The 10,933-nt window shown below is 45.0% G+C and overlaps 1 protein-coding gene across 1 annotated transcript; it reads left to right on the top strand.

Moving 5' to 3' along the window:
• LOC124127434 lies at positions 1-10,337 on the top strand. The gene is made up of 8 exons (XM_046490833.2): positions 1-158; positions 2,383-2,524; positions 3,848-3,963; positions 4,437-5,055; positions 5,687-5,891; positions 7,050-7,123; positions 8,388-8,504; positions 9,834-10,337. Exons 1-8 carry the CDS (start codon positions 48-50, stop codon positions 10,025-10,027), a joined length of 1,578 nt encoding a protein of 525 aa, XP_046346789.2. The 5' UTR covers positions 1-47; the 3' UTR covers positions 10,028-10,337.
• The last annotated feature ends 596 nt before the right edge of the window (positions 10,338-10,933 follow it).

The following is a 10,933-nucleotide window of genomic DNA, read 5'->3' as shown; positions in this document are numbered from 1 at the left end:
AAAAAAGGGTGTGGTCCTTTGTCGGTCAGTCAGTTTGAATCACAACGATGTCCAGTTCGGAAGTCACCGCTGCTCTTCTACTGTCCGTCATAACGGGGAGTCTGGGGCATATATGCATTGTCTTTCCCCACCAAAGGGGCCCCTTAGATATATCGACTGTGAGTAGATCTATATTTTTAATTTGTTCATAGTCACGCTTCTGTGTGATGAAATGCATGGTAAATGTGATTGGTTATACTCACCTGAATATATGTATTAAAGTTTTAAATATTTAATAATACACATGTCTAACTCGTTTAACGCTACATCAAATGACGGGCATCCCACGTTTATATAACACCTCAACTCTCTCACAAAATAACACCCGTGACTTTACATGAGGTTATTCGTGATCAAGAAATGAGTGATTGAGTGAGTGAGTAACTTTGTGTTTGACGCCGCTGTACATTGTTCATCTAGTTCAAGACTAGTAAGGGCACAGGGGCACGGGGGCACGGAGGCACGGGGGCACGGGTGGCCCAGTCGTCTAAGGCGCCGCGATTCGCTGTGCAGATTTGCGTCCCTTGGGCACGCCAGAAACCTATGATTGTGGGTTCGAATCCCGGTTCGCCCCGATTATGTTTCTAGGTTTGTCAGCACCATACCCGTGCTCGTGGATTTCACCGAAGTGGTAAACGTCTGAGACCTGCATCACTTCGGGCTTTCCTCCCACATTAAGCTGACACGCCGTGATATAACTGGAATACTGTTAAAAGCGGCGTTAAACCCAACTCACTCACTAGTATGGGCACACTTGGGACCTCCCGGGTCCCGGAATCCTCCACCGATGGCGGGGTCCTATAAGCTATCAGGGAAACAGTTTATTCATTTCATGTGACATATGTAATATTATATATTTGTAAGATGACCTAGTTTATCGACGAAAGGAATGCGGAGTTGTAAACAAGTTTAGCCGACTTAATCTGATCTTTGACCCTGTATCGTACTAGCGATCGTGTATCTTATACTACCAGGACACGCTGGTCGTTTGTTCGAATCCCGGATTTGATCCGTTCACGATCTCTTGTCCGTCAGCTTTATGCTCGTGGAGACCGCCTCTGTGGTCTTGTGGTAGAGCGTCCGCCCGGAGAGCGGAAGGTCCAGGGTTCGATCCCGGGCCGCGTCATACAAAAAGACGTTAAAAATTGTACTTGTTGTTACCCTGTCTGGCGCTCGGCATTAAGGGGCTAAAACAAGGACTGGTCGGCTCGGAGTCAGTATACTGTGTCTGAGTGGGGTATTCATGTTAAACTGCGGCATGGTATCTCAGTGAGCTAGCACTATAAATCGGCATCAGTCCGGACTAGTACAAGCAGCCACACGCACACATACACGTGCATGCACGTCGCTATATAAGTGCAATAATCTTGGACGCGACGTTAAACCCAATTTCACCTCACCTTATGCTCGTGGTGGTTCTGCCAAAGTGAGTGAGTGAGTATGGTTTAACGCCGCTTTGAGCAATATTCCACCACACATGGGCTTCACACATTGTACCCATGTCGGGAATCGAACCCGGGTCTTCGGCGTGACGAGCGAACGCTTAACCCAATAGGCTACCCTACCGCCCTGGTTCTGATGAAGAGTTACCAGCGACTCTGTCACACTGGTGTACCCCCAACAAGTAGTGATTAGACTGATTACTGTTTAAAGCGGCGTTAAGTATTTAGTCATTCAGATACTCAGAGATCGTCGTCAAGTGTTCTCTAAATTCACTCACTTCTTTGTTGTGTGGTGTATTATTTGTTTGTTTGTTGTTTGACGCCGCACTCAGCAATATTCCTGCCATTTGACGGCGGTCTGTAAATAATCGAGTCTGGAATAGACAATCCAGTGATTGATATCATGAGCATCGATTCATGCAACTGGGATACGATGACATGCATCGACCAAGTCAGTGAGCCTGACCGCCCGATCCTGTTAGTCGCCTCTTACGACAAGCATAGTCACCTTTTATGGCAAGCATGGGTTGCTGAAGACCAATTCTACCCCGGATCTTCACGGGTCTCGTGGTGTAGTGGATAGAGCGGGTGGTCGGAGGTGCGATCCCCGACCGCGTCTTACAAAAAGACGTTAAAAGATTGTACTTGTTGTGAAACTGTCACTGCACAAGCACACACACACACACACACACACACACACACACACACACACACACACACACACACACACACACACGCACGCACGCACGCACGCACGCACGCACGCACAAAGGAAAATTATATAAGAATTCTAGGTGGAAGTTCAATTCACCACACCTAACCTTACGGCTTTGGAGCATATTGTTTATACGTATGATAAATACGTTTTATGCGAAGAGTTTTAAGACATTGTTATTTCTAGAGCGGCAATCCGTCATGTTTTCGCCATGGCGCGCCTTGCGGGGGACAGAACGCCGAGGACCCTAAAGTGACCTTGGCAGCAGGCGGTACCGCCTTTATCAAGTGGCAGCAGAACTACAACCACTATAGCGTTGGGTACTCAGGTAAATACAACAATAGTATGACAGCTACACCTCGATAATCATGGTTTGTTTGTTTGTTTGTTGTTGTTTAACGCCGCACTCAGGAATATTCCAGCTATGTGACGGAGGTCTGTAAATAATCGAGACTGGACCAGACAATCCAGTGACATCATGAGCATCGATCCACATAATTGGGATACGATGACATGCATCAACCAAGTCAGCGAGCCTGACCACCCGATCCCGTTAGTCGCCTCTTACGACAAGCATAGTCGCCTTTTACGGCAAGCATGGGTTGCTGAAGACCTATTCCACCCCGGATCTTCACGGGTCGATAATCATGGCTTTTATATTAATATGTGTTTGGCACAGCTTCGCATAAGTTGTTGACACATGATACACAGACCATACTTGTTATATATAAACTACTGGGCAAAAGAAAACATACACCCGTGTTTGATGGAGGCTAAAACTGAAACAAACACGAAATGGGTATTGATTCTATGGTACATCTTCCCGAGGCAAGCGCGTCCACTAGGCTTTCATCAAAGTAGAAACTAGACTTTGATGTAGGCTAATGGACGCGTTTGCCTCGGGAAGATGTCCACGGAGATGTATTTGATATGGGTGTCATAGTTGTGCTTAGAACCTCAAGTTGCCACGTATCGGCGACTGTTTTCAGTCTAGAAACGTTGTCATAACGTTTGTAATGTTTTGTCAAATGTACACTTCTTTTGCCGGGAAATGTATGTACTTAATCATTTTGTTGATCAATTCTGATCCAGTTTTTCCATTAAATCGTGAGCGTTTATGAACGCGACTCAAATAAAAAACAAATCCAAAAGCACTATGTCATTATACCAGCAAATTATCATATATGTGCTTCGCGGGAGCACGGGTGGCCCAGTCGTCTAAGGCGCCGCGATTCGCTGTGCAGAGTTGCGTCCCTTGGACACGCCAGAAACCTATGATTGTGGGTTCGAATCATGGTTCACCCCGACTATGTTTCTAGGTTTGTCAGCTCCATACCCGTGCTCGTGGGTTTCACCGGAGTGGTAAACGTCTGAGACCTGCATCACTTCGGGCTTTCCTCCCACATTAAGCTGACGCAACTTGATTTAACTATAAAACTGTTAAAAGCGGCGTTAACCCAGCTCACACACTCATTTGTGTTTAGCGACCCAGCAGCAGTTAATTCCACCAAATCAATATCATGTTGTTCACAGTCGCTTCATCTGTATTTACTGATAGCAACTCTTCAGGAAACTGTTTGGAATCATTATTCCCTAAACGTCCATTTGTGTTCTGAGTGGAATATTGTCAATGTGTCTGACACTCTTACAGGTTACATGGATGTCGCCATTGCCCCGCTCTCTTCAAGTGACTTCCAGCTGTTGGCGGTTGTTTCCGACAAATACGTCTACGCACAGGACCACCAGAGAAACTACACTGTTGTCGTGGTGAGTTCGCGTCCCTCACGTACATAGTATACTGATCTTTCCGTCTTACCGACATGTTTTTTGCTAGACGTTCGAATTCTGTCCATTTTGGCATCATATTCAAGGTATATTCGAGAGAGTGAGTGAGTATGGTTTAACGCTGCTTTTAGCACTATTCCAGCACATTGGGGGCATCACAATAAGGCTTCTAACGCTGAAGCCATACAGGAAATGAAACCCGGGCCTTCGGCGTGACGAGAGAACGCTGTGACTACTAAGTGATTTAGATCTTACGCCGCTTTTAGCAAATTCCTTTGGGACACCAGGAAGGGGTTCACACATTTTGGGGAATCGAACCCGGGTTTTCGGCGTGAGGAGCGAACGCTGTAACCACTGGGCTATTGCATATGCACCAGGTATACTTGAGCTTTCGGTTACAATCACTGAGTATGAACTCTTTATACTTTATGATCCATTAATTTGACGTATTTCAGAGTGTACCCGACATGGAGTGTGACCACTGTGTCATTCGAGTTCGCTACAACGCTCATAAACCGGGCGAGAACACGTTTTACCAATGCACAGACGTGCGTGTGACCAAGACCCAAGGGACACAACTCCTCCCTCAGCTTCCGCCTTACGGGAAGAACGAACACATCTGCCTACACAAAGCTCTCCAGCTGATATCCCCTCCACACCGCCGCACTACAGATGGTGTAACCTTTTACGGCATCATGTACAGCCGCAACCAGCCCGACGTCGCCAACTACGTAGGGGTTGATGCTGCGACCGGTGCAATCGCGGACATCACGACGTTGAAATATGGCGTCGGGTTTTCCAGTGGCCGCCTTGGAGACGTCAATGCCAACTACATCGCTGACGGTGTGGCTGCTGTTGACCCTCCTCGAGGGATAACGGTGATGATGAACCATCTGCTGTCATCGTCGCTAGACGCCCCAGCTAGTACAATGCTTGAGCTCGGCACGAACAATGGCACCGTTGTCCGGCATGGGAATGTACTTGGGTTTGACCAAAGACCTTTTAGCGCTGTGGTGTATCAGAGCTTTGGGCAGTATCTCACCTTCAGCATCGAGGAGGAAACAACAAAGCCAGGTAAGGCTAAAGACGAAACATAGGCAATGGAATAATTTGTTCCAGGCCTTGCATTTCGGAAAACAAACATTAACCTCTTCCACTGGTGAGATAAAATATAGAGGTTTACAGGGGAAAATGATCTCAACAGTGGAAGTATCTGGCCTTCGCCAGATAAAATATAGAGGCATGCAGTGAAAAATGATCTCACCAGTGGCGGGTATGGGCCAATGTAAGTTTTGGATGATAAATGTTTTTAGATACAGCTGCAAAACCAGATATATTTTAAAATTAAGACTATGATCCTAAATATCTTCTCCTTTCCTTTAAAAACAAAACAAACAAAAAACATCTTAATTGCAACGATATCATTTTTGTGGCAAACAATTTCTGAAGCACAGTTATTTTTTTCAAACACTTTCGGGGATATTTTTTTCCACGAAAATCCCAGGTCTCCAGTAACCGTGCTTATCATAAAAGTGAACTAAAGTGGATCGGTTGGACAGTGATCACAGTGTAAAACAAAGAACACGGGTGTTCCAAGTATACACCATTTTAGCCTCTACAGCGTCCCTGGAGTATGGGTCCGGGGATGCGTGTTAAATAGACACATCAATAATGTAATATATATTTTATTTGTTTATGGTGTTAGGAAACTACTACTTCGTGGTGGGTGGTCTTGACTGGTCGGGAAATTGGCAGGAGGCTGTGCGCATGCCTGACACAGAGAACACTTACGTCAACTTCCAGTGGGCGGAGTATGACCCTGGTCGCATGATGTTGTTTGTCCTCATGGGCAACGAAAACGACGCAGATGGTCTCTCGGCCAGGATCTACACGTTCGATGTATCCAACAAGTGAGAGGGGCGGTCGGGTAGCCTAGTGGTTAAAGCGTTAACTATGTCACGCCGAAGACCCGCGTTCGAATCCCGACATGGGTAAAGTGTGTGAAGCCCATTTGTGGTGTCCACCGCCGTGATATTGCTGGAATATTGCTAAAAGCGGCGTAAAATCAAACTCATTCACTCACTCCAACAAGTGAGTTCTGGCTCGAGGATACGTCATTGGACTTGTGACGGCAGGGCTTGTCTTGTCTCGTCATTACTGTGTACCGATGATCTTGTTTGAACCAGAACTGTATTATTTATGTAAGCAGGGTATGAATTTACTCTTTTCCATAATCACATGAAGCTGTTTCTGTATTGAGACACATTGGGTTCTTAAGTGAACGCGTCAGAAAGCTAGGAGAAGTGTTTCAGTGACGACACATGGATGGTGATGTGTTTTGGGGTTTTGTGCAGCTGCAGATGTTGAGGGTTTTAGTGGCCGCGCACCGATGGTGATCGCGTATGGAATGGAGGTCTTTGAGCAACAAATTGCGAGCTTCCCTAGTGACTACGTACAAGGAGATATTTTCATATGGGATGTAAGGATTCTGAGTCACAAAGTTGTTGAATGGCCAGGTAACTGATGGAAAAGGAAGTTTTTGAATGCCCAATCACGGGAGGTGAGGTTGTTGAGTGACCAGGTACATTTATGGAAAAGGGGGTGAGGTTCTTGAGTGACCAGGTAAATTATGGAAAAGGAAGTTCTTGAATGCCCAATCACTGGAGGTGAGGTTCTTGAGTGACCAGGTACATTGTGGACAAGGAAGTTCTTGAATGCCCAGTCACTGGAGGTGAGGTTCTTGAGTGACCAGGTACATTGTGGACAAGGAAGTTCTTGAATGCCCAATCACTGGAGGTGAGGTTGTTGAATGACCAGGCACATTATGGAAAAGGGTGACCAGGCACATTGTGGACAAGGAAGTTCTTGAATGCCCAATTAAGAGTGGTGTTTATTGGAGGTTATTTGGTGATAAGGCGCGGAATATGAATAGTCTTGGAAAGCGAGATCCGAACAGACAAGGCTGTCTTCTACACCAGGAATCTTATGTCCAACAATGGATATAAGAAATGTTTTGAAAGATGATGAAAATCTATTTCTAAATACCAATTGATGAAATATGGTTGCAGATCATTCATGTCGCACGCTGAGGTTGACGTAAGCAACTATACCTTTATGTCCATGCAGCTGTACAGCAAAACAGGTGAGCAATGTGTTGAGAAGGTAAGCAGGGCGCTATAGGTATATGATAAGAATAGTGTTGATATCAGTAAACAGAGGGTTAGATATCAAGGTGGGGAAATCCATGGTTGGTTGGTTGTTTTATGCCGCACTCAGCAATATTCCAGCTATATGACGGCGGTCTATATATGAAATCGGGTATGGACCTGACAATCTAGTGATTGATATCATGAGCATCGATAGACGCAATTGGGATCGATGACATGCATGAACCAAGTCAGCCAGCCTGGCTACCCGATCCTGTTAGTCGCCTCTAACGACAAGCATAGTCGCCTTTTACGACAAGCATGGGTTGCTGAAGACCTATTCTAACTCGGATCTTCACGGGTCGAAATCCATAATGGACCACAGCAGACAGAAGGAGAATCCCCCGTGGGTACCCCGGATCATGATGTGGAACGGAATCCCAGCATCCTAAGCTTGACGTACGTGGCGACTAAATGGATCGGGTGGTCACACTCGGTGACGTGGATGCTTGCGTGTCATCGTACCATGACGGCTTGGGACGATGCTCATAGTATAAATCACTAGTTTATCTGATCCAGATTAAAATATTTACAGGTCAGCGTCATAGCGCTACAATATTGTTGTGTGCGGCGTTAAACAAAAAACAAACATGGGGGGAATAATTGTAAACTATGTGAGGTCTTGAGATGAATGGCCGGGTAAAAGAATTGTACGCTTGAAAATTTGATCTGACCAAACAATTACAAACGTTCTCAAAACTATTGTGAGATATTCATTGCAATGGTGTATGTAATTTCACCTTTGGCATGTTTATGTTTAGTTTGTTTCATCTGAGCCACCATCAAACATGGTGTATACTATCTTTTTCGGCAGTTTAGGTTGGATAAATATGTTCAGAACTCTACTAAATTTGTACTGTAATAATCTCTAGATCTATATATTTTCTGTCTCAAAATGACAATAATATTTAGAATATTACCCATAATGGCACTGATATAGGCAAGTAATTTCTGTGATGATCCCTGAGCATTATAACAATTGTTCCGTAGTTGGCATTGTTTACGAAGAGGCCCATAGCAACGGGGCCACATATGAACGCATTGACGCATATGGTTGAAGATGACGTCATCAATTGTTTACAATTCGTGAGTGACACGTCGTAGAAAGAATCGATTAATGGCATTGTGACAAATTATAAATTGTTTGGTTCACGGACGTGTGATGATGACTTCTCCAAGGGCGTTCTCTGTTCCCTGCAGGTCAGCTGTTGGCTGTGTCCCCCGGGTTGTTTAAAGACACCTACCCCGGGTACAGCCTTGTATCTGTCGACCCCTTCACTGGCGCTGTGGTGAAGCTGGCAGAGATCGCACAAGCAGGTAACGTACGATCTCATTAAAATCAGATCTTAGTTCTCGCTATCGCTAAACAAAGATCCGAGGACATCACATTAAGGGTTACGTCAGTACGACCTTTCATCCAACCAATCAGAGCGTCGCTTACTAGATCACGAAAGTGACAGTCGGTATGTGTTTTCTAATCATGCAACCACGAAATATTTAACACCGGGTAATCCGAACGACAGTTACGGTTTTATGATTATATCCATACAATCTAGGCCATCTATAAGAAATTCCAGAATGTTTTTCTTATCGGTTTAAATTTTTTTAATCGAGAATACGTCAAAATATGTTTCGAAGCGTAGTCGCCAGTTTGAAACTAGTGTCGTAAAGCTCGAGAAAGCTGCTTTTTGATTGGCTGATGTCGATTTCTTGTCAGTCATTTCATTGGTTGGTCAAAATTCGCGAAAGTTCGTACTGAAGTGACCCGTAATGGGATGTCCTCAGATCTTTGTTTAGCGGCAGCGAAAACTAAGATCTGATTTTAATGAGATCAGGTAAGGTATGGTGTTATTTCGTGGTGGCACACATGCAAGGGTCTTCACTCGCTCTGGGGGAGTTGCCATCCACATTTCTTCTGTAGCTTCTTAAAGGGCAACCTGACTCGGACAAACTGTCAGTCGAAGTCAGTCAACCACACATCACGTCTTCTGCTAACCTTTTAGGATTTGTATCAATGTATAAGATAAACTTTCCCCCTTATTTCCATTGGCCACTTGTTTGGGATTATACTGGAAATGGGTACCATTCCTTTGATTATGGTTTTGGAAGCATGGAAATTGGGTACCTCATTTACGTTTCCCCGAATCTCCACAGGGAGGTTTGCATTTGAAAGTCCTACACACATACACTGTCGGTGAAACCCGGTTTGGGTGAAATATGCGCTCCTCGTTCCTACGTGTTCTTAGCGTCATGGCTGTGCTAAACGTCGTAACGTTACGATCACTTTGTGACATGAAGCTCAGACACACGTACCATAAAGCGGTCTTATCGTTACGACTGCCGTAAACATGTTAAAGAATGCTTACCAATCGTTACCATCGCCTTAATGCGAAGATCACGTTGTGGATCATGGCCCTCTTGCAGTGACTAACGTAAGACTACGTTAACGTATGAGCGTCATACCGCTGAGATCGCTTTGTGGAACGGGGCCCTGTATAACAGAACTGATTCAGTTTTGTTTTTTATTGGCAGTCAGGTATTTTACAGCGGCCAGTAAACCAGTGGTCGATAGTGTGAGCAACACATTTGTATAAGAAAGGCTGTAAGTACTTTCCTTGGGTCATCACTAAAAATGTTCCCTTTCAGGAATATTCGAAAACTACTACGGGGGTACTATCTTCAACGGGGTGGATCAAGAAAAGGGATTCTTGTATCACATGTTACGGGTAGCCGACGCGGAGGCTGATGTCATCGCCACCATTACCCTCAGCGACATGACGACGACGTTCTCCAAGATCACCAACATCAGACATGTACACAACTTAGCCAGGGGAATCTGAGTGGAATGCAGGGGTGGGGGTGGTGGGGGTGGTGTTGACAAGGAGAGCGGACCTGGAGGGCTGGCTGGACCAAGTTACGAGTGATGCGAACTGATTTACCCACACGCCGTTCTGTGTATCAAGTTGGAAATTATAAGAAACCCATTTCGTAACAGCTGGTGACAATTTATTTAACTGTTTACGGGAGAGAAATGTTAGTCTGAAAATTGCTCGCTAGAAATGGTCTGATAAAATATATTTTTAATTTGCATGCCTTTGATAATAAAATAATCTCGTTGTTACATTAAAATAAACAAATTGTTTTGAAACATTTCTTATTTCGAAATTACGTTTTCTCAATAATTCAAGGAAGGACTGGCACCTATGTGCGGCTACCCGTGAAGATCCATGCTGGTATAGGTCTTCAGCAACCCATGCCTGTCGTAAAAGGCAACTAAGCTTGTCGTAAAAGGCGACTAACGGGGTCGGATGGTCAGGCTCGTTGACTTGGTTGATGCATGTCATCGTATCCCAATTGCGAGGATTGATGCTCATGATGTCAAGCGCTGGATTGTCTGGCCCAGACTCGATTATTAACAGACGGACGTCAAATAGCTGTAATATTGCCGAGTGTGGCATTAAACAAACAAAACATTAAACAAACAAAAAGGCTAGGTGAAATGGGGTTAAACGTCGCGTCCAGATTATTGCACTTATATAGCGACGTGTATGCACGTGTGTGTGTGTGTGTGTGTGTGTGTGTGTGTGTGTGGCTGCTTGTACTTCTCCGGACTGATGCCGATGTATAGTGCTAACCCACTGAGAAACCATGCCGCAGTTTAACATGAATACCCCACTCAGACACAGTATACTGACTCCGAGCCGACCAGTCCTTGTTTTAGCCCCTAAATGCCGAGCGCCAGACAG

This window comes from Haliotis rufescens, unplaced genomic scaffold (assembly GCF_023055435.1).
Source record: "Haliotis rufescens isolate VD_foot unplaced genomic scaffold, xgHalRufe1.0.p SCAF_5, whole genome shotgun sequence".
NCBI lineage: Eukaryota > Metazoa > Mollusca > Gastropoda > Lepetellida > Haliotidae > Haliotis > Haliotis rufescens.
This window is presented reverse-complemented; position numbering and strand designations above follow the sequence as displayed.

Excerpts from the sequence above, each read along its gene's own strand:
- LOC124127434 (XM_046490833.2), top strand. The coding sequence starts at position 48 with ATGTCCAGTTCGGAAGTCACCGCTGCTCTTCTACTGTCCGTCATAACG. Across the intron at positions 5,056-5,686 it reads GGAGGAAACAACAAAGCCAG|GAAACTACTACTTCGTGGTG; the intron begins GTAAGGCTAAAG and ends TTATGGTGTTAG. Across the intron at positions 7,124-8,387 it reads GCAGCTGTACAGCAAAACAG|GTCAGCTGTTGGCTGTGTCC; the intron begins GTGAGCAATGTG and ends TGTTCCCTGCAG.